This window comes from Macaca fascicularis, chromosome 8, assembly GCF_037993035.2.
Source record: "Macaca fascicularis isolate 582-1 chromosome 8, T2T-MFA8v1.1".
NCBI classification, from domain to species: Eukaryota; Metazoa; Chordata; class Mammalia; order Primates; family Cercopithecidae; genus Macaca; species Macaca fascicularis.
In genome coordinates, this window is record NC_088382.1 from 34042452 (window position 1) to 34067751 (window position 25300).

Genomic DNA, 25300 nt, shown 5'->3' on the forward strand with positions numbered 1-25300 from the left:
ACCACCTGAGGTCAGTAGTTTGAGACCAGCCTGGCTAACATGGTGAAACCCAATCTCTACTAAAAATACAAAAATTAGCTGGACTTGGTGGCACACACCTATGATCCCAGCTACTCAGGGGGCTAAGCCAGGAGAATCACTTGAACCCGTGAGGTGGAGGTTGCAGTAAGCCAAGATCGCACCACTGCACTCCAGCCTGGGTGACAGAGTGAGACTCCTCAAAAACAGCATCAACAACAACAAATAGTTTAAAAATACCATATATGCCTGAATATAAGTTATATTCCCCTCTAAAACTACCCCATTGAAAAGGGTATGGAATCTTAATCTTATTTTGAAGCCTTAAGCCACCATTATTCTAAGTAATGTCTTTGGGGAAGATACTAGTTTGAAATGACCTCAATTAATAGCAGTTTTGCATATATCTACACACAGATTTTTAAAATACATTTTTAAAAAAGCACATTATTTCAAACTTTGATAACAGGATGACATGCTTTGGAAAACACAGTCAGAGAGCTAAAGAAGTCTCTAATGATGACCAAGAGATTGATGTCAAAGACGGAGAGGACAAAATTATCCTACAAAACATACCCAAAAAGATTCTACAATGTTCTTATATAACATACAATTGACATTTATAATACTTCATCTATATCTCTAATGATTTATATAATCTTACCAAAATATCGTTTTGGTGAAATCTTATTGGAAAAATGAGGCATAGCCTCCTACTTTGCTAGGTTCATGAATGCTTGTCAAAGATGCCATCATTGAATCTCAGCTTATGTGTCATCCATTCTCTAGTCCATTACTTATTTTTTTTTTAACATATCACTTCTCATGATACGAAATTACTTAATTATATATGTATTACTTGTCTCCCTTGACTGGAATGAGAACTGTATAAGGGCAGGGACTTTGGCTTGTCATATGAAACTGCAAGCTGTAATGTAGTTTTTAAGAGTGACAGCAAATAGGGATAGAGGTGAAGGCAAACACAGCTGGGGTGGAAAAGATGCTCCAGCAGTTTATTTAGTTATCTAATTGCTATGGTTTTAATGTGTTCCCCAAGGTTCGTATGTTGGAAAGTTAATCCCCAATGCCAACATTGTCAACAGGTGGGACCTTTAAGAGGTGATTAGGCCATGACAGCTGTGCCCTCATGAATAGATTAATACCGTTATTGTGGGAATGGGCTAGTCTGTGGCAGTGCATCCTTATAAAGGATGAGCTCAATCTCTTGCTCTCTCTCACCATTTTATGCCCTCACAAGATGCAGCCCCCTAGATCTTGGACATCCCAGGCTCAAGAACTGTGAGTCAAATACATTTCTTGTCCTTATAAATTACCCAGCCTGTGATATTCTGTTATGGCAACAGAAAATGAACTAAGAACATCATGAGGTCAGTTCCTTGTGGATTGTTTTTAATGTAATGGGTATGTGTAAACCAAGGACCACTCACATTTTTTTTTTTTTTTTCTTTTTGAGATAGTCTTGTTCTGTTGCCGAGGTTGGACTGTAATGGCACGATCTCAGCTCACGGCAACCTCTGCCTCCTGGGTTCAAGCGATTCTCCTGCCTCAGCCTCCCGAGTAGCTGGGATTACAGGAGCCCGTCCCCACTCCCAGCTGATTTTTGTATTTTTAGTAGAGATGGAGTTTTGTCATATTGCTCAGGCTGGTCTCGAACTCCTGACTTCAGGTGATCCACCTGCTGCGGCCTCCAAAAGTGCTGGGATTACAGGCGTGAGCCACCGCGCCTGGCCCATATTTATGCTTATTATTCAAGAAATACAAAAGAAAAAAACCCTGAAATTAGAAGGAATCCAGTTTATTCAAATAATTCTTCTTTAACAATATTTACAAACAGGTTTTGCTTATAAAATTTGCTCAATTTTAATTTGTTCTAACATTTCGAATCAAAACACACACTTGAGGGAAAAATATTCAATTTTAAAATATTCTGTCAAGTACAGATTTTTTAAAAAATGTAACTGAATATTTAGGTAAGTCTTTAAGAAAAATTAAAACCCAAGAAATAAAAATATCACAAAGACAATGTCAACGGAATCTGGAAGTTGTTTAAAGGAAGAGTCCTTAACTAGAATATTTAACTTTTGGTTTACATATTAGTAGTAGTATTAACAACAAATGCCATAACATTTTACCATAACCAAACATAAACCAAATGACTGAGGGAAACATAAATCAAATGGCTGTTATTCATTTTTGGCTGTTATTTATTTTTGAATACCAGTTAATATTACTGCTTTCAAAGTTGTTCAGGAGTTCTGATTTTCACAGACTATTTACAAATAAAACTGCATGGACAAAATATAAATGTTTTAAAAATATTGTTTTAACTCTATCGTCTTCTCAAATCTCTTATTTCTTTCAGTTACAGTTCTTTGCTTGACCTTCCCTTTTAAAAGGTCTGTATGTTAAGCAGCTTAGATATTCTGAATTCCATCCTAGTTGGTTTAAGTGAGTATAAAGAGGCTTATCCTGCAGAGTCTGTCTTTCTGAATTGAAAAATTAGTTATTCTACACTAAACAAAGTAGAATTATAGTCTTTTCAAAGGCCTGTGCCAGATAACACAAAAAGTTTGCTTACATAAAAAGTTTGCAAAAACACTGAAGCTTTGCTAGTTATTTGTTGAGATTTGGCCAAACCAATTCTCTTGTCACATTTTAGGGCTAACCCTCGAGAAAGGTCTATCCAGTTGTGAGGACTTTATCTGACTAGGATCTTACAGAAAACAGGAACAGCTGTTGAGCAGGAAAGGTAATACATGAAAAGAGACCGCTCAAGACTGCAGTTACATACTATATCCTGTTGCCCTATGATGATTATTACTAAGAGAGTTTTTACTTTTGCAGAAGGTTAAAAAGAAAAATCTATGACAAGAGTACGAAAAAACTATTTGTGCCACATTGCTTAAATTACTGTAAAAAAAACTAACTGCATAAGCATAAACATTATTCTCTATTATTTGCTAAAAAGTCATTAAAAAACTATTTAAATTGTGAAATCCCAAAACAAAATAATCTTCTGGAAATGGCTCTTGTAGAAAACAGCATCGAAATATAATTAACTATAATTGCTTCCAACATAAAAATTTTAAAAATCTCTCCTCAAGGAAACACTGAGAGTATGCAAACCAATTTTTCTTATTAAAAATATTTTACAAGTAGAAACTATAAAATATTGAAATTGAAGGAATTTGCCATATCTGGCATAGAATTGTAAATTATATAATAAAGTGTCAAGCATTATAAAATTCTTGGTTTGATGACTAATGAAAAAAAATCCTGCTTTCTGCTCAAATGGCATAATGCCATCAACAATGTATTGAAACATATCAGAAGCAAGAATCTAGTTTTAAAGATTTTACCACTATTGCTTAACCTTGATCATATTACCCTCCCCTTATAAATTGCATGGAAATAATTCTGGTATATCAGAAGTTAGAAATTGATGTCCTGTGTGATAGGTGTTAAGATTATTGTATATTTTACAAAGGACCATATGATTTATATTTCCTACCACATTTACACACATTAAAAATCGTTAAATGTTAAAAAATATATAAGTAAAAAATATTTGGAAAAACTTGTTATGTCTTCTTTATTTCAATAGACAGAAGACTATTTTCAGTGTTGTGGATGAAAGGATTCTTGGTGCCATGGAGCTGGAAGACAAAACACCACAAAGATTTAAATAAACAAATAATTTAGACTAATGGTACATGATAGTATAGTGGAAAGAACCTGAGTTTAAATTACAGCTAAAGAGATCAAAGTGCTTATCTGCCCTTAAGTAGCCATAGGATCATCAGATCCTATGAAAGTTATTTAAGGCTCTCTGAGGAGTGGTTTCCCCATCTGTAGAAGAATAGCATCTCTGCATCTCTCTAAGGTATGCTGTGAAATTAAATGTAATAAAGGACAAAATGTGACTGGGACACAGGGCTCGAGCACTGTCCTTTAGTTCCATTTTCTGGTGTTGAATACAAGCACCACAAACAATATAGCGACAAATGGGTCCAAGAGATTTTCACATTTTTAGGAATGCAGTTCCTGTAAGTGGGAGAGGTGATTTCTGTGGAATATTTACAATCATGATAACTCAAAGATGTGATTATAACATTGCAACTACCTCCTTAATTTTTTTTAGAGTGACTTTTGGATATAAGTAAATGACTATTTCTTTTTCTTTTATTTTAATTGGACTAATATAACCAAGGAGGTAACAAAACAGGATTGAGAGTCATAGCTGGACTTGATTCCAAAGCTATCTTTTTAAATATCACAAATAGCTGAACTATTAAGAACAAAAGAAAGCCCAAACTATGAGAACCTTTCTGAAACAATTACAATCAAGATTTTCTATTTCAGAAATTAAAGTGTCCACTTTAATTCATAGGTTTGTCCCAACTACTATGCTTGGTGTTTATCATTACAGCATCAGCAATGATATCAAATTAATAAAAAAGGAAAAAGCAGAGTCATAGACTTTGTTCCTTTTTACATTTTCCCCTTTTATTTATTTATTCTTTTTGAGACAGAGTTTCACTCTGTTGCCCAGTATGGAGTACAGTGGTGTGATCTCGGCTCACTGCAACCTCTGCCTCCCAGGTCCAAGCCATTCTGCTGCCTCAGCCTCCCAAGTAGCTGAGATTACAGGCATGTGCCACCACACCTGGCTAATTTTATATTTTTAGTAAAGACGGGGTTTCGCCATGTTGTCCAGGCTAGTCTCAAACTCCTGACCTCAAGTGATCTGCCTGCCTTGGCCTCCCAGAGTGCTGGGATTACAGGTGTGAGCTACCGTGTCCGGCCTTTTCCCCCGTCTTTTTATCGTTTTCCGTATGTTCTGTCTTGGGTGAAAAAGTTCTAGCCCTGTGTAAAGTCATTTACTGAGGCAGGGAAGAAAGGGAAAGATACAGAGATTATTACAATACCACCTAATACTCACATCCCTTATGTGAGAAAAGCACACAAAAAGTACTACAGAAGTATGACAGAGATTGTCCTATGGTCCTGTGGGAGAACGTTAAGTTGTTCAACGTGGCTTGAATGCAGAGGTGGAAGTGGTGGGAGATTAGGTTGGATATAGAGGATTGTGTAGCTCTGCATTCCAGGCTAAAGTATTTGAATTTTATCCGACAGGTTATAGTGAATCAGTGATATAACTCCAATGCAGAGGTGCTGATGTAATCAGATTTCTCAATTAGAAACAGAACTATGTCAACAGGCTGCTTCTTGCTCAATTCAGATCTATGGCCTACGGCCCCTCAATTTTTTCCTACATACCAATTTGTAACAATATCCAGGGCTTAGAAACTTTTTAAAAGAAATTCTCTGGGCCTGATGCCTCACACCTCTAATCCCACACTTTCGAAGCCATGGGCAGGAGGATCACTTGAGGCCAGGAGTCCGAGACTACCCTAGGCAACACAGTAAGACCTCATCTCTACTAATATATATATATATATTTTGAGACTGAGTCTCCCTCTGTCACACAGGCTGGAGTGCAGTGGCGTGATCTTGGCTCACTGCAACCTCTGCCTCCCGGGTTCAAGTGATTCTCATGCCTCAACTTCCTGAGTAGCTGGGATTACAGGTGTGTGCTACCCAGCTAATTTTTGTATTTTCAGTAGAGAACAGGGTTTTGCCATGTTTTGCCTCAAGTGACCTGCCCACCTCCACCTCCCAAAGTGCTGGGATTACAGGTGCTCAGCCTCTACTAAAAATTAAAAATGAAAATAAAAATTAAAAATTATTTTTCTGATTTTTTTTGTTTTGTTTTTTGAGACGGAGTCTCGCTCTGTCGCCCAGGCTGGAGTGCAGTGGCGCGATCTCGGCTCACTGCAAGCTCCGCCTCCTGGGTTTACGCCATTCTCCTGCCTCAGCCTCCTGAGTAGCTGGGACTACAGGCGCCCGCCACCGCGCCCGGCTAATTTTTTGTATTTTTAGTAGAGACGGGGTTTCACCGTGGTCTCGATCTCCTGACCTGTGATCCGCCCGCCTCGGCCTCCCAAAGTGCTGGGATTACAGGCGTGAGCCACCGCGCCCGGCCAAAAATTAAAAATTATTAAAAATAATTAGCTGGACATGGTGATGCATGCCTGTAGTTGCAGCTACTTGGGATGCTGAAATGGGAGGACAGCTTGAGCCCAGGAGTTTGAGGTTTCAGTAAGTTATGAATGTGCCGCTGGACTCCAGCCCAGGCAACAGAATGAGACCCTGCCTTAAAAAAATTATCTTGCATTTCTCTGTATAAGATATTAAAAGATGGTTATTTTTTATTTAAAGTACCTTTTATCTTCAATGGCAGAATATTTGGTTGTTAGGGTAATGTTTTCTGCAGGATAATTGTTTTTATATTTTGCTTTAACTCTGATAAATGCACATTTCAATTTCATTAAAACACCTATATTCTAATCATGCTATTTTAGAAGTGGAATTGAGCATTTTAGAAAGAAAAATTTTTATGTTACAGAGCAAACTATCAAGTTCTTCTACCAATACATTTTAATTAACTCTATTCACTCACACCAAGATACCATATTAGATAACTGAAAGAAAGAGAACGGTTGTTTTATCTAATTGAAATTTATTTTCCCGCTTTAGTTTACTCTGTTTTTCTTCTATCAAAATCATGTATGTTTCATAGTAGATAATCTAGAAAATGCAAGAAAAAATTCTCTACACACCCCAAATTTTTTTACCTGAAGATAGACAAATTAAAATGTTGGTATATTTTATTTCAGTATTTCTATCTATTTCCATATTTATGTAGGTAAGTTTACATGATATAGTTTAAAAAAATCACATCAATAAAAACCCTTTAATGGTTGCATCATATTTCACTGTATCGATTAACTATAAGTTACTTAACTATTCCCTACAGTTGGGTTTTATTGAAGAACACATGAAGGATATATTAGTGATATTGACAGTTTTTTTGCTTGAATTTTTGACAACTAGATTTCCACCCTCTTTGCCCAGCCTATGGGCAATTCTACAAATCTGTACAGAAAAATGACTGCTCTCTCTCCCTCTAACTCATCACTTACTGTGAATTCCACTCACATAAATGGACACAGTTAAAAGTAACAACTCAATAAAGTAGGCATTAAAATGTGAAACTCACCATAAACCCAAGGAACTTCTGGAGGCACATCTCGATTAGGAAGGTAAGGGTATGTAGTTTGTGGTAATGGCTGATGAGAAGCATATTGTGAAAAAACTGGCTGCTGAAAATTATAAGCAGGTATTTGAGATTGAAAATACCCATTCACTGGCACAAAGCCATTTGCTTGTGGCTCCCCAGCAAAATAAGTAAAATATTGAGAGTACAGAAGATTAGAATGTGCGCCCTGGGCACACTGTGCACCCTGACCACTTGCCACTGTGGTCAACAGCCCAGAAGGAGGTGACTGTAGTTCATATGATGTTATCCCTTGGTATGTCTGGGTAATGCCATTGCCATTGCTGCTGCTATAATGATAAACACACCAAGCAGAGTATGGATATGAAGTTCCAAATAAATGCTCAGAAGAATTATATGTTGGGGTACATGCAGACTGTGGAAGTTCATTCCAATATGTGGCAGCATTCTGCATTAAGACTTTTGAAGTTTTGTCATTCTGTTGTTCAGAAAGAGAGTACTCTGCTCCTTGATTCACATTAAGGGTTATATGTCCAGATGCTCCAAAAGTATGCACAGTATTGGGATTCAATGTATTCTTCATGTATTTGTCCTCTGACTCAGTTTCTGCAGGCTGTAGTTTGTTGATCTGCAGAGCAGGAATTTTGTTCTGGATACAAATGGGTTCTGGAGAAGTCACGCATGAGGAATTTTTAATAGATGAATTTACTGTATCATTATCTTGAAGTTCGAAGACTGTGTCATTCATTTCTAGATCAGTATGGTTATCTTTCACAAGACAGAAAATTGGCTTTGAGAGCACCGATGCATCAGGCACAAGAGAAACATCAGTTTCTGGGTTTATATCAGAAAGGCAGGAGTTTTGGGAGGGATCTGGGGAATTTTTAAGACATTTCTGCAAAAGTATCTCATGGCCTGGGGAAAATGTGCCATGTGTACTTTTTTGGTCACAAATTGCAAAAGCAGCACAATCTTTCTCATCACTTTTTGTTTCCACAGCACTAAAGTTCATATTTCTTTTCCTCATGCTATTTAAATTTTCCTGTTTTCCAGTGAAGTGGTCTGGCGCATCAGATGAAACAGTTAAGTCTATTTTGCTTTCTAACTTTGATGTGCAAGTGTCTTTTGGGTTCTCTAAGGGTAAAAGTGAGCCAGGTAGTGATCTTTGCATTTCAACCTTTTTTGACGTTAAATGATTTCTTTTCAGATTGTTAGATGAACTTGACACTATTTTGTTTTCGCTTTGGGGATGAGATCCTGTAGTCCTATTAGGTGCAACACATACATAAAAATGACTTTAAATATATAGTGTCACAAAATTCTAATGGAAATATATATTTGAAATTGTTATCCAGGAGAAGAGTTCTTATTTATGTTTTCCCATTCTATTGGCACTATACAAGTAACATTTTCCTAGTTCGACTGTCGTGGTTTGGATTTAGATACTTTTCCTACTGAAGATGATATGCTCTACATTTTAAATGTATTTCCAATATTGTAATAAACTATTTTGTGCTTTAGACATTTTCTAATGGAGGCTTTTAAAAGTAGAAAACTATCACTAGTCAACTGTGCAGTGTAGTTTTTTAATTCATACGCCTCCAGCCTGCTGATGATCTTCATTACTTGTAAATAGCTATAAGTAACTGGTAAACTACCAGCTGTAACCCCTGCCTTCCCACCAAAGATTTCTTCCCTCTCTGTTAGAACAGACTAATATGTTTTTGTCTGTTCATCTTTGAGAATAGGAAAAGCAGACCTCCAAAATTTCTTGCCAACTTAATAGCCTTGAAATTATTAGCTAAATTCAGACAGTCTCAAGCAGCTGAGAGAAGCATCCATATGGGAATTGTCTAGAGCCAGACAGTTAATACAGGTCCCTGAGGTAATTTTATATATATATACACACACACACACACACACACACACATATGTACATACACACATACATATATATGTGTGTATAAATATATACATATATATACACATATATACATATACATACATACATAAATATACATATTTATATACTTTTTTTTTGACACAGAGTCTCACTCTATCACCTAGGCTGGAGTGCAGTGGCACCATCTCAGCTCACTGCAACCTCCGCCTCCTGAGTTCAAGTGATTCTCCTGCCTCAGGCTCCCAAGTAGCTGGGATTACAGGCACCTGTCACTACGCCCAGCTAGCTTCTGTATTTTTTAGTAGAGATGGGGTTTCACCATGTTGGTCAGGCTGGTCTCAATCTCCTGACCTCAGGCGATCCACCTGCCTTGGCCTCCCAAAGTGCAGGGATTACAGGTGTGAGCCACCACACCCAGCCAGTAATTATATTTTTTGGTGCTTTATGAAATTCTTAAATTATATGAGGAAATACTATGTTGAGAAGGGAAAAGTAGTACTATTTTTCTGTAGTCAAGAGAAATTCATCTTTGGCCTGGAATTCACATATCCCACTCAACAAACTAAAAGCCCTATATTTCACTGAATTCAGCCCCACTGAAACATCACCAGAAATGCGATAAAATAAAAAGTATACTTTCTGAGAACTCAAAGTATATTATGGGAATTGATGACTATGTAGGTTCTCATTAAAATGCCAGTTTTGAAATTTGCTGTTCTTCAAAATGCACGAGTTAAAAAAAAAGTAATCTTATCACTTGTCCTATGTTTAAAAGTCCCTTTTTGGTTTTAAAAGTCCTTTTTTGGTAAACCACTTATAAGCCCCATCAATTCTTTAAGTATTGTATCGTATCTTATAAATATACAAATTTTTCTTTCTCATTCTCTGAAACAATCACCCTTTTCTAACCCTTGGCTGACTTCTAACTATTCTCAGAATATTCTTAACCTTTAAATCACTGAAAAAGCACATTTCACATGACTTTAGCCTTTAATATTTGCAGAATGAAGTTCAAATTCCTTAAGCTGAATTTAAGAATGTATAATTTCAAACAAATTTCTTTTTCCTTAGCTTATTCTCATCCCCTAAGTTACATGTATGATCCAATGACATTATATAAATAATTGTGTTTATTCTAATTGTGTTATTCTAATTGTTATTCTAATTGAACAAAATTGCCCAATTTTGTTCAATTTTTTTTTTTTCCACATAGGGCTGATAGGAACTCCTACCTTGGATGCTTGAATGTTGCATTTTCTCTGTTGATTTTTGTGACACCTTTCATGTCTACCTGTGTTTAAAAGATACAAAGAAAATCTTCATTAGTGATGACAAACTGTAATAAAAGTAATTATTTCAATATTAGATATTTGTAATTGTTTGTTCGACCATCATCTAAAGTTAAACTCATTAATTATCACTTCCCTGCAGAAAGTAGTGACTCTCATAGACTTCCCATATTTCACATATGTTTGGAGTAACTTTTAAAAAAAGAAATCTGCAACATTCTTCTTACCTTCACATTTTTTTTTTTTGAGACAGTCTCACTCTGTCACCCAGGTTGAAGTGCAGTGGCATGACCTTGGCTCACTACAACCTCCAGGTGCAAGCGATACTCCTGCCTCAGATTCCTAAGTAGCTGGGACTAAAGGTGCCCACCACCACACCCAGATGATGTTTATATTTTTAGTAGAGATGGGGTTTCACCATGTTGGCCAGGCTAGTCTCGAACTCCTGACCTCAGGTGATCCACCTGCCTCAGCCTCCCAAAGTACTGGGATTACAGGCAAGAGCCACCACACCTGACCCTTAAAACTAATCTTGAAGTCCATTTATGACTGTTCCCTCTTTTATGTCCTTTCTTGTATACCAGTTGTGAAGCCCCATCAATTCTTTAAGTCATGTCTGTCAATAAAAATTTTCCTTTCTAACACCTTTTACTAAGCCATGGCTGACTTATTACTATAAGTAGTACTATATACAGTACTACTATGTACTACTATATATACTTCTATAGAAGATGTATATGACTTATATACTCAGAATCTATCTGTTAAATCATTGGAAAAACGAATTTCATATGACAGCACACTTCAATGTGTACAGAATGAAGGTCAAACTCCTTAGGTCTAATTTAAGATATTCCATAACCTGAAAAAACCTTCTCCATCCATAGATTATTCTTACCCACTAAGTTAAATTGTTCCAGACTTAATTTAAAACTATTATATATATAGATATAAAAAAATGTTTTTGAAACAGTCTTACTCTGTCCACCCTGGTTGGAGTGCAGTGGTATAATCCTGGCTCACTGCAACCTCTGCCCCTGTGCTCAAGCAATCCTACTTCAACCTCCCAAGTAGCTGGGACTACAAGTGTATGCCACCATGTCTGGCTAACTTTTTGTTATTTTTAGTAGAGATGAGGTCTCACCATGTTGCCCAGGCTGGTCTTGAACTCCTGGACTCAAGCAGTTCGCCCACTTTGGCCTCCCAAAGTGCTGGGATTACAGGCGTGAGCTATCGCACCCAGCTGCATATAAGTTTCTTTTTTAAACTTCTGAACTAAGCCGTATTGAACAGCTGTAAGAGAAACCTCTTAGAGCAGAGCTGAGACAACTGTCAGTAAGGGCTCTGGAGGCCAGACTGCCTGGTTTAGATCTGCGTGCTCCCATTTACTAAACTCTGTGACCCTGCAATAGTCATTTCCTCTATGTCCCAGTTTCCTTATCTTTAAGTAAGATAATAGGAAATACATCATAAGGGATTTTGTATAAAATAAATCAGTACCAAGTACATATTAAACGCTTTGGACAATTTGTTAAAATGTATTTAATATAGGACTTTTAACTCCTTGATAATTATCTTTTGAAAAAAATATCTGTCCTATTTCTCCATTCGGATGATAATGGTCAAGAAGACAGGCTTCGTTAGCCACTTTTGAATATTCACTACACCGGGCATAGGCTTGCTATACAGAAAAGCTACTCAATAAATATTGGTCACTCACTCAGTGTTCGCAATATTGAACTCTCCCTTAAGAAGCTTTTAAAATTCACGTCCTTCCAAAAAATGTTTTCTAAGTTAAAACATTTAATTTTATGTTTAAGAAGTAAACATTTGCAAGGTATCACCTATACATATAATTTATGTATCATTTTATAGATAATATGAATTGTTTAAATCAGTATTATAGTTAGTAAATTCATTTTGCCAGACAATTTACCATTCTCAACATTTAGAATTCTGCAGACTACTTGTTTGCTTATGAGTAGACTTGTTTTCAAAAAGAATACTTATAAAAGTTATGTTTTAAATCATTCATACCTTTAGTTTTTTACAACTGGAAATAGTAGTATTTTTCTGTTGTTCCTGAGAGTCTTCACATTTGTCTACAGTGCTCGGTCGTTTTTTAGAGGAATTTGAAATGTTTTTGTTTATGCACTCTGATATTGGGGGCACCATCATAGAAATACCAAATTTATTGTTATTTCCTCCAGGTTTTACAACATGAATATTCATTTTTTCTTTTGTCTTCAGCTGTAAAATCTTCCTTCCATTATACAGCATTTGGCATAGAAAAAAGGAAATAGTTAGTTCAGCATTTTTAGCACATATAATCTTCATATGTTCAATCGTTTTCATGACTTTCATAATATGGGCCATTTTTCCTAAATCTTTCCTAGGGGCAGACATTACATTCTTCAGCAGTGTAGAAAATTGATTGTAGTTGTATTCTAACTCCATCATGGTGCTTCCGTAATTTATGGATGTTATATATGGCACAAAGTCAATATATGTGGAAATAAAATACTTGGAGTTCTTCAGAAGCTTTTTTATTTCTGAAAGTTCTTGAAGTTCTCTTGAGAGCAAATGAATAGCATATGAGCGATTAACAGCTTCATCATATTTGTAGATAATATCCAGATCTTTCTTAAGTTCGGAAATAGCACTCTCTATCACTTTCCAAAGGCAAACATCTGTTGAGTTATCTTTAAGAAATGAAAAAGAAGTCATTTTTTCTTGGCACTGAACCAGCTCAGGAAGAAGTGACAAATCAAACCAAAGCATACCTCGAAACCTCTGTTTGTCTAGCTTCTTTGCTATTGAGTTTTTAAGAAAGTGAATTGTTTCTGAGACCATGACGATTTCAATATACATTTCAATAGCTTCAGGCTTTAAAAGTATAGCCTCATGGCTGTGGTTTTTCACCACGTCTAAAACATTTTCTTCTGTGATAAAAATATTATCCATGTTATCATCTTGTAGCATTTGAAAGTATTTTTTTAAAATTTCTAAGTGATCTGTACATCTCAAGGTGAGATCTTGTAATTTTTTAAGGTCTGCAAATTCAGCTTGATCCAATATCTCACTAATACAATAAATATCTGGGTGTGTAAGCAAACTACTGCTAAACTTAGAATTTTCTATGCCAATGGTTGCTTTGTTTATTGGATGATCTGATTTTCTGGAGGCAATTATAGTATCCTCCTCAAGCCCAACAGGGGAAATGGGCTCATTGTTTAAATCCTTAGACAAAGTATCATATATCTTCTGCAACTTAGAAAAAGCACATCTATTCACTCTGAGTAGCCTTTCTTTGTCCTCCTTTTGTGAGTATTTTTTGCTGAAGGATTGTGTTTTCTCTTTCCAAACAAGATTTTTTGCAGCATCAAAAAAGATATGTTCCAGACCATAAAGAGATATTTTAATACATACCGCCTCGTTGTTCTTAATAAAATTAACCTTTGAGGAGATCATTTCTATTATAATCCACAGATGGTCCTGTTTTCCTGGATACGAATGAACTTTAGGAGAGTCCTCACATGCACTGATCAACTTTAAAGTACTTTTTCTTAAGATTTCCAGGTCTTCTAAATTATCTCCAAAGTTAACTCCACAAGTAAATGGAACAGAAAGAGAAAAGTCAAAGCAATCAGAACAATGCTCCATTATGGCTTCACATTCATTAACCTGTCGTTTGTACTTTAAGAATACATAGTATGAATTCTTTTCCCTTTTTGTTTCTTCAAGTAATTCAACTAATTGATCATGGTAAGTCTGTAACTCACAGAATGCATTATATTTTAATCTTCCTTGGAAACCAGGATAGAAATTAGACTGCTGTTGAAATCCACGTGGTTTTCCAAGAAGCTCAGCGTACAGTGTTTCATCATACCAAAGCAAGCTTCGGAATGTTGGTTCACCTTCTAAGCGCCTTTTTTTGTTTTCAATGAATTGAATTGTTTCCATCATCATTTGAAGTTCTACCAAAGTGTCAACAGCAGATGGTTTTAATGTGTGTTTGCAATTATTCCATAGGTTTTGGTCTACCAACAGTTCTCTTGAAATCAGGATTTGTTCAACTGAACATTCTTGCTTTCTTTCAAAAGCTTCCACAAATAAAGGGAGAATATTTAGACAAACCTTAGTTTCTTCCTGTAGAATCTGCAAAGATGATGCTTCATCTGCCCTCTGCAAAATTTGAGACAGATTAGCTATAAAGGCCGTATGATTAGCTGAGCAATGTTTTTCTTTAAGTTCACTCATGTATGATGCAGGTTTCTTCAGAAGAGTAGTGACTTTACAGGTTTCAGAGTGGGCAGGTAAAATAGGTGTATGATTAACTCCTAGAATCCCTGGTTTGGAAATATAGGCTATTTCTGAATGTAATGTCAAGTCAGACTGCGAGTCATTAGTAACTTTAATTTCCGCCTTCTCTCTTTTGTTAAGCGGATTAGAAACTGTGTTCTTCAAAGAGACTGACTCAGTAGTATTATTTTTAGTGCTTAGATGGGAATCAATCAAATTAGTTTTAATAATTTTCTCATTTAAGCAGCATTCTTCTGAGATCTGATTATTTTGATTTTTGTACTCAGTATTAACAGCTGATCCTTCAGTCATGCTACTTTTGTAAACAGAATCTTTTGCTTTTTCCACTTGTTTAACTTTCCACATTATTCTGTCCTCAGTGTCTTTCTTCGCAATACATGTTTCTGAAGAGGAGCCTTTTACATTATCTTTTAAAAGCAGAGAACTATCACTGGAAGATAATTTCACTATATTTTCCCCATAACTTCTACTTTCTTCAGTTACTGATGCTATATCCAACTCATAATTCTCAGTGACATTTGTTTCATTCCCATCTGTATGGAGGCAATTACCTGAAGAGCACTGTTCCGTCTTAAGAAGCTCTTTTCCTCTACAGCTCTGCTCACGGCATGGTATAGTAGTGGATGCTGCAAAAGAATCTATAGTAAGAATTCTCTGTTTATCCAAGTAAGATTTTGAAGATTCTCCCTCACTATCTGTCACTGCAGAGGCTGATAACTGAGGAATACTGTACTTTTTACTTGCTATCAAAGTTAGGTTTAATGGGTCCATAAGGAAGTTTCCTGTAATAATGCTTTGCTTGCATCTCTCGATAGGAGCTGTCCACTTTACTTCCAGGTTTCTTTTATAATCAGATAAAGTAAGGTTTTCTTGTTGGTAGAGATCATTTAAAAAGTGCTTCACATTTGAATCTAACACTGAAATAAGTACATCAGTTTTCACCTTTGTGCAACCTATGCAAGTTGCATCATAATCGTTGCCTGTACTATAATTTATATTTTCTTTTATGCAACTTAAAGATATGGAATTACTTTCATTTATTACTTGATTAGCCTCACAACTGTTTTCTTTAGTTGTATCTTTAACATTATGATTTGCTGAATGTTTTTCAAGCTTTTCATGTTTACTAGTGCTAGATAAAAACTTTGTATCAATTTGATTTTCTTTTTCAATTAGTTTCTCATCTGAGTGATCTGGGGAAAACAGACATCCAGTTTTTCCAGAAAAGGGCTGATGTTCTTCTGATAAACTTGGATTGCTTACACTGCTATTATAATAAACTGACTGACTTATACTTTGGGATGTGGAAGATATAGGCAACTGTGATTCAGGATGTTCCTGATTATGAAATTCTCCCACGTGAATAGTGGGGTGACTTTTTGAGACACCGCTAGCCATACTTTTCCTAGAAAGGCATTGTTTCTCTCCACTTGTATTGTAAGACTTGTGCTTTGACACATAGGTTAACGATTTAGAAATATCAGCTTTTGGAGCTCTTTTCTTTCTCCGTTTGTCATATTTTCTTTTTGACAAAAAATGCTTAGTAGAATAATATTTTCTTCGAGATACAGAACTATAATCTTGAAGGTCACAACTTTCCCAGAAATTATTGCATATTATTGCATATGATTTTGGTAATGGGCCCTTTCTTTTTTCTCCTACTTTAGTTATAAGCTGCAAAGATGTGTGAACTCTTCTATGAGCTTTTTTTAAGTGAGTAACTGCTTTGTCTAGTTTTTTGGAAAGACATTTGCTTTTGCATAAAGATGCTTCACCACTTAGGATATTTAGGACACTCTTAATGTGCTTTTCTGACTGTGAAAATGTTTTAATTCGTCCTTGGGATAATGAAGAAAAACACTCAGATGAGTCTTGACTGGTTAGCCTCCTCTTTCTCCCATAAATTTTATGTTGTCTTAAATCTTTATGTATGTTCTGATCCCTGGAAGATGTATGTAGCTTCCTTTTGCTAATTCTTGATTCTACCTCCTTTTTATTTTTGGTATCATTATAGTCAGTTTTTGATTTTGTAAAGAAACATGTGCTTCCATTATCTACTGTTGTGACATTAGAAGGTTCACTAGACAAAGATTCACTGTTTTGATTTTTAGACCTATGATTCACATCTGTATTATGACTCAAGTCAAAAGAAAGGGAGATTTCAGATTTACTCATTGGTCCTGATTCTTGCCTTATATTATCAACTTTATCTTCACATGGATAATCCGAATTTTCACCAGAAGGCTGGGAATAAACGTCAAATCCTAGAATTTCTCCATCTTCCTTATTTATTTCTGGTTTTGTGGCTTCAGTTACATGTGTGTAGAAATTATCTTTCAATGCAAGGGAGTCAACTGTCGGGCTGAATCCTGGCCTAAATATATTAGTAATTCTAATTTGTAGATCTGGAAGTAAAATTGGGCTGGGAAGCTCCGTTTCACTGCTTTGTGTAGAGGAATAAAAATAGTTACTTTCCTTAGAATAATGCTGATCACTATTTTCCCTTCCTGCGGTGCTTTCCAAAACTTCCATCTCCCCATTATCGAGTGCTAATATACCTTCCCAACTGATACGAGACTTCAGAGCCTTGTATGAGGTCACAAATTCCTCACAAAGCATGTTTTCATGGCTGTGTGTATCTTGTTGAAATATAAAAGCATCATCACAATCTTCTAATTCTATTTCAATTTCACTTTCCAATTCAATGCTTTGAAGAACTAAGTTCTCATTTATTGATTGATGAAAAGATTCTTGTGATTTATTTTTATCCTTATCAATTTCACAATCGGAAACCCTATGTTTTACTAACAAACCAAAATCTGGACTTTCAGAAGAACAAGTTTCTTTAAACTGGTATATTTGGTGTTCGTCATCACTTATGCTTAATACAGGCATAGTAGCACTAGCTATCTGTACTGCAGCATTTGAGGCTACACACACTGAAGAACTTGCAATTTCAGGAAACGCTGTGGAAGCCAAATGCTCTACACTTCTTCCAGTATTTTCAGTATCTTTTTGTTTCATGGCACTAATGGTATCTTCTTCACTCTCTAATAATGCAGTTGCTGCTGACACATATTTTTCTCTGCAAATCAAGTTAAATGTAGCAGAAAATTCTTCAGAACTCAAAATTTCTATATTGTTGTAATTTTTCTCCTCCTTTTCATCTATATAGCTGAAATTTTCATTTGTATGAGAATCCTGCTTTTTGTCTCCATATATATTCTCTATGTTGTTTTCTACAGATGAAGCATTATTCTCTTTAGCCTCATTTTGGCTTTCTTTATAATTATCTCTTTGTTCTTTGAAATTAACATTCAGGCATATATCGTTTAACTGTGAGTTACAGAACAGACTGTGATCCTGACCCCTATCTTCAACATAAGCAGTTTCTTTATAGTCTCTCTGAATGTCCTCTAATGACACTGGTTCATTTTCATTTTTCCTGTGGACACATATATGTTTTCTAGTTATGCTGCAATTTGAATTGTCATGAGCTGTTTCTATGTTATAAGAGGAAATAACTGTATCAATGAGCATTTCTTTGGCCTCGGGTATGTCTTTTGGTTTCGGGAAAGCTTTAGTTATAATGCTAGCACAATTTGCATTTATTTTCCCCAATTTCAGTTCCATTAGCTTTTGAGAAATGGCTAAACTTGTGTGAATGTTATCCTCATACTCCACAGAGTGCTGAGGATGCTTTTGTGACAGGCTCTCTAAACTTGGAGTAATATGCCATTCCAATGCTAGATGATCTAGTTCATCCTTATCCTTTATGGTAGATGTAGAAGATTTTGGTATTTCTAACTCTTGAGTAATTAATATTTTACCACAGCTTTTCTCGAAAGAATTATGACTCTCACTCTCTTTGTATTCTTGGTGCAAAACAATGTAATTATCCATTGGACTGATTTTTGTTTCATTAGTGAAATCATTATCAATTTCTTTCCACGAAGTTTGCTTTTCTTCATGTTTGGAATTGTCCTTCAGGTCAGTGAAGTTTTTCATCTTTCCAGTATTTTGAAGGTATTCATCAATGCTTACTTTCTTTTTGAGTGGAAAAATTGTAGACATTTGGTGACCAGTCTGATAAATGGTTTTTAAATCAGAAGACTGCGATTCCTGAGAAATACGACTATTATACTCTTTTTTATAAGCATTACCCAACTCCTGTTGGGCTCTCTGAACCTTCTCCTCACTGTGGTTTTGGTTCTCAACCTCTGACACTACATTTGACACAGAAATTGGGAAGGAAAAATTGCCTTGGTCCTTACATTGCCCGGCCATGGTAACTTTATTGGGAGGTACGCAGTCATAGTCCTCAGAGCCTGTGTTGTGAGCCCAAGATTGTGAATCATTAACACAAGTTTTAAAGCAAGGGGCATCCAAACAATTAGTAAGAACAGCACAATCACCAGGGACAACTTCTGAGGAGGAGGCAGAATTAGATGGTGTTGATTTTATTTCTGAATTAACATTATCTAAACTCTTCTCAAACTGCAAAATCTCATTTAAGCCTGCAGTATTACTCTGTTCTCCCATACTTTCTTCTCTCCTCATCAGTCTTGGGTCTTTGATGAATTTTGAAGTAGTAACTGTGCTTGAGCCAGTATTGTTGGGAAGAGGAAAAGCAGCATTAAGACTACTTAAAATATTTTTAAGACTTGTCCAATTTAACAAAAGGTCACCATTAACACTTTCTTTGGCATCACTGGGCATAAGTGGAAGGTCTGAATCATGTGCAAGTACTTGAGAAGTGTCTCTAATTTCTGCTAAATTGTGCTCTGCCTGTCCATTGTATGTTTCAGGTATAGAAATGTTTCCATTTTGTACATTTCCATAGGAGTCAGAAATATGTGAGTTGGAAGGATTTATCTCTGAATTTAGTATATTGCATAAACAGTTTTCTTGAATAAATGGATCTACAGGTTTCTTGAAATGCTCAAAGATGACAGTAGCATCTTTTCCTTTTCCAATTCTTTTGGCCACTGTACAGTTATTCAGAGAGCATGTTCTTTCTGTGGAAATAATAAGACAAATTTGAAAAAAGTGTGTTTCTATAGACAACTTTTATACAGGTACATTGTGTCAAGTAATTTTAATTGAAAGTTCAGCTAATAACCTAATGATGATTAAAATGTGTTTTCAACAGAAAAAGCAGAGAAGGGGATGATTAACAAATAAAATATAAATGATGTAGCATGAAATTCTCCTAGTCTAGAAACCTTAATAAAGAATATTTGCCATGAAAATTTAATTCTGACAAACAATAGAAAAAAACTGAATAGGGGCCGGGCACAGTGGCTCACACTTGTAATCCCATTACTTTGGGAGGCCGAGGTGGACATATCATGAGGTCAGGAGTTCGAGACCAGCCTGGCCAACATGGTGAAACCCCGTCTCCGCTAAAAATAATAAAAAAAAATTAGCCAGGTGTGGTGGTGGGTGCCTGTAATCCCAGCTACTCAGCAGGCTGAGGCAGGAGAATTGCTTGAACCTAGGAGGCGGAGGTTGCAGTGAGCAGAGATCGTGCCACTGAACTCCAGCCTGGGCAACAGAACAAGACTCCATCTCGGGGGCTGGGGGCAGAGGTGGAGAAGAACAAAACTAAATAGGAATAAAAATATTTTCCCAATAGATAACAGCTCTCTTATATTAATTTTCTATATTCAGATGTTTAATATTAGTATCTACATGTAAGAAGGCAAAATAATCTCCCTCTATCTACTACCATTACCTTGCTTCTCCCTCTACCATGGGAGAAAAAAAAGGAAAGGAACGGGGAGTGAGGTGGAAAAACAGGGAAAGGAAAACCCAAAAAGTTCCATAAAATCTTTCCCAAGAGCCAAAGCAAACTACTATTCCTCTTTTGCAGTAAAATAAATGTTCCTGCAAATAATTTATGTAAACAAAAACCTGGAAAATAAAAGCAAACTTTAAAAATAATTTATAAAAATTATTTCTAAAATTTCCTAAGAAACCTCATGTAATCATGAATTTACAAAATGCATATTTAACAAGTAAATAATAATTTCTCATAAATGTTCACCAAACATTCACAGCTAAGTAACAGACTAAAAATACCTTTACTAAAACAGGAATTAATGATGAGAAATTGCTTGTGACATCTACAAAATATATGAAGTTATCATGTCACTGACGAGTACCACAAGGTTTTTTTTTCACAGTAAGAGAGCTATGTTGAAGATTTCTAAATTCTACTACCATTTGTGATTTTATTACTTACAGTAAGCTATCATGGAAATACGACCACATATGAAGAGATGTAGTTCTTAAAAGAGTAGGGAGTATAATGGAGAAGAAAATGGAAATGTAGACTCCTACACCACCTTATCCCAAAATAAAATTTGCTATTTAAAAAACTCCATAAAACTACTAGAAAAAAACCATGAATGGATGTTTTTATAATCTTGGCATAGGAAAGTACTTTTAAAGCATGACTGAAAATCAGAAAACATAAAAGTAAAACATGATGTCAATTACACATAAATTAATTATTTTAATAGGTCAAAATGCATGACAAATAATACTCAAAGGAAAAAATAGGTAAAATTATCAACAAACACAAAAAGATGCCCCAACTCCACTAAATAAACAATAAGATCCATTAAAAAAAACTTTTTAAACTGGCAAAAATTTGAAAGGATGATTAATGCTATACAAATATAAGCACTATTTAATATGGTTCGTGGAAGTATAAATTGGGACAAATTTCCCGGAAAACCAGCTGACAGTATTCACTGATACGTTATATGTAATCATTCAAAGCAACCATTCTTGCTCGTTTACTATTCTGATAAACTTGTACAAATACCCAAAGTTCTATGGACAAGGATTTTCAGTAAAATAACCCAAGACAGTTGAAAGCTAGAAACCTAACTATACATCAATATGAGACTGGCTAAATGAATGACATATCAAAAATGATAAAATTACTATGAACATACATTATAACAAATGTCCTAGAAGACAGAATGTTATGCAGCTACTACAAAGATTAAGGTGGATTAATATGGCTGGGCAAGGTGGCTCACGCCTGTAATCTCAGCACTTTGGGAGGCCGAGGCAGGCGGATCACTTGAGGTCAGGAGTTTGAAACCAGCCTGGCCAACATGGTGAAACACTGGTCTCTACTGAAAATACAAAAAACTAGCTGGATGTGGTGGTGTGTGCCTGTAGTCACAGGTACTCAGGAGGCTGAGGCAGAAGAATTGCTTGAACCTGCGAGGCAGAGGTTGCAGTGAGCTGAGATCACGCCACTGCACTCCAGCCTGGGTGACAGAGTGAGACTCTGTTTCAAGGAAAAGGGAGAAAAAATGGGTTAATATATACCAATGTGGGAAAAGAAACCTAATTACTTAAGTTTACGCCGGGTGAATCTCCTGAGGTCAGGAATTCGAGACCAGTCTGGCCAACATGGTGAAACCCTGTGTCTACTAAAAATACAAAAATTAGGCATGGTGGCATGTTGCCTGTAGTCCCAGCTACTTGGAAGGCTAAGGCGGGAGGATTGTTTAAACCCAGGAGGCGGAAGTTTCAGTGAGCCGAGATGGTGCCACTGCACTCCAGCCTGGGTGACAGAGCAAGACCCCATCTCAAAACAGGCAAACAAGCAAAAAAACCCTAATTGCTTAAGTTTAATAATTTCACTTTTACAAATGAGTGATGAATGCATATTAACATACATGTAATGTTAACAAAAACTTATAAAATACATGGATGCCAGGTCCTGTTTTAAGTCTCTGATGTACATTAATTTAATCTTCATAACATTTCCATTTTATTGATGAGGAAGTGAAATTAAGAGCAATTTGCCCAGAATCACACAGCTTATAAACAGTAGAATCTTAATCTATATTATGCTATCTCTTTAAACTTGATAATGGCATTTTTACTTTATTCCCTTTTTGTTGGCATTCTCATCAAATGACAATTAATTGCAGAACAAATCCAACATCCTGGGTGCACCAAAATCTCACAAATCACCACTAAAGAACTTACTCATGCAACCAAATACCACTTGTTTCCCCAAAAACCTATGGAAATAAAAAAAATTTTAAAAAGTAGTAAGAAAAAACCCCCAACAAATCCAACATCTTCAATACAATATGGAAACTAACAAAACCAGATTACAATCAATAAAGTACACTACCAAATAGTTATTAGTACCATATATTTGGTGATGACAGAAACGTTATCTATGGTAGCCACTAGCCACATATGGTTACTGAGCATTGAAATGTGCCTGGTGTGACTGATAAATTGAATTTATAATTTTATTTAATTTTAATTAATTTAAATTTAAAGAGCCACATGTGACTAGTGGCTACTATATTAGATAGTGTAGGTCTGGTGTACTCTAGAGGGAGATGAGTATGCTGATAGCCAACACATGTGGCTATGACTGTTGGCATAATATAGGTATTCTCTAAAGTTAATCACCCTGAACGGCATCATCCTTTGATTAAAGTAATAAGCTATAATACATTGCGGATGGGCTGCAGTAGAAGTGGGTAAAGGTCCCTATCTGTTATCTCTAATATAAGCCTTCTGGTTGAGGGGAAATGCGGACAGAACAACTAGGTAGAAAATCATCAAGGAAACAGAAGACTTGAACAAACTATAAAACAAGTAGACCTAACAGCCTATGGAACACCCTGCCTGGCAAAAGCAGAATATAGTACAGTTGGCCCTATGTATCGGTTAGTCCCAAATCCATGGATTCAACCAATCATGGGTGAAAAATTAAAATATAAACACAAAGTAACAATAACAATATAACAATAAAAATAATACAAATAAAAAACACAGCCTAACAACTATTTACATAGAACAAATATGTTATTGGTATTATAAGTAATATAGAGATAATTTAAAGTATATGGGAGGATGTGTGTAGGTTATATGCAAATACTGAGCCAGTCTGTAAAGGAATTTGAGCATCCACAAATTTTGGTATCCATGGAACATCCTGGAACCAATCCTCCCCCACAGATACTAGAGGACTACTGTATATTCTTTTCAGTTGCACATGGATCATTCTCCAGGAAAGACTATATGCTAGGTTATACAACAAACCTCAATAAACTTAAAGGAAAAAGATAATACAAATGGTTTTCCAACTACAATGGAATGAAATAGATATCAACAACAAAAAAATTTTGGAAATTTGCAAATACATAAAAAACACGGTCCGAAAAAAAACCAATGAATTAAAGAATAACAGATCAAAAGGAAATTAGAAAATAAATTTGAGATAAATGAAAATTACAACGTAACATATGTTATGGGACACAGCTAAAGTAGTTGCTTCTAGAAATTTACAGCTATAAAGACCTATATTAGCAAAGAAGAAATATCTGAAATCAAAACCTAACCATCCACCTTAAGACACACATACACATGAAATAGCAAACTAAATCTAAAGCAAACAGAAGAAAATAAAGAGAGGAAATTAATGAAATAGAATTATAGCAAAAAGAATAAAATCAAAATTGGTTCTTTGAAAAAAAAAAAAAAGATAAACCTTTAGCCTGACCAAAAAAAAAAAAAAAAAAAAAAAAAAAAAAAAAAAAAAAGAAGACTTTAACTAGTAGACTCAGAAATGAAAGAGGGGACATTACCACTAACAGAAATAAAAAGACTATTAGACTATTAAAGGAATACTATAAACAAATGTATGCCAATAAATTAGATAACTGAAATGAAATGGACAACTTCCAATAAAAACAGCAACTACTGAACGTGATGCAAGAAACAGAAAATCAGAACAGACCTACAACAAGTGAAGAAACTGAATTAGTAATTGAATACTACCCACAAGGAAAAACCCATTCCCAGATGGTTTCCTTAGTGAAGTCTACCAAATGTTTAAAGAAGAAATAATACCAATTCTTCATACATTATTCCAAAAAATAAAAGAGGAGAGAATAGAATACTTCCCAACTCATCCTATGGAACATATTACCCTACCACCAAAACCAGACAAAAACATCAAAAAAAATCAATAGACCAGTATCTCTTATAAATGTGGACACAAAAATCCCCAATAAAATTGCAGCAAACTGATTCCAGGAACATATACAATGAATTATACACCATGACCAAACCAAGGAACTGCAATGTTAACACCTAAAATCAATTAATGTAATACATTAGATCAATAAAAACAACAAAAAAAAACCACACAACCATCTCAACAAAGAAAAATCGATTGAGAAAATCCAATAATCTAAAAACTCTCAATAAATCAGAAACAGAAGCAAATTTCCTCAACATGATAAAGAGCTTCTATAAAACCCCTACAACTGACATCATACTTCCTGGTAAAAGACTGGATACTTTCCCCCTAAATTCAGGAATACAGACAAAGATGTCTGCTCTTGCCACTTCTCTTACTGGAGGTACTTACCCAGGGCAATTATGCAAAATAAGACTGGAAACAAAAAAGTAAAATTATCTCTATTCACAGATGACATGATCTTATATATAGAAAATCCCAAAGACCACTAAAAAAACTATTAGAATAATGAGTTCAGCAAGGCTGCAGGATACACTATCATTACACAAAAGTCAATTATATTT

At 35.4% G+C, this 25300-nt stretch overlaps 1 protein-coding gene across 1 annotated transcript in view; it reads right to left on the reverse strand.

Annotated features, from left to right (window-relative positions):
- Positions 1-1821: 1821 nt before the first annotated feature.
- The window catches only part of TEX15 (testis expressed 15, meiosis and synapsis associated), a 74264-nt gene continuing 50785 nt past the window's right edge, over positions 1822-25300 (reverse strand). The window contains exons 7-10 of the mRNA XM_065519039.2: positions 12410-19713; positions 10316-10374; positions 7163-8445; positions 1822-3695 (exon numbers count right to left, since the gene is read on the reverse strand). Coding sequence (XP_065375111.1) covers positions 3658-3695; positions 7163-8445; positions 10316-10374; positions 12410-19713 — 8684 coding nt within the window. The 3' untranslated portion in view covers positions 1822-3657. The remainder of the gene's footprint in view (positions 3696-7162; positions 8446-10315; positions 10375-12409; positions 19714-25300) is intronic.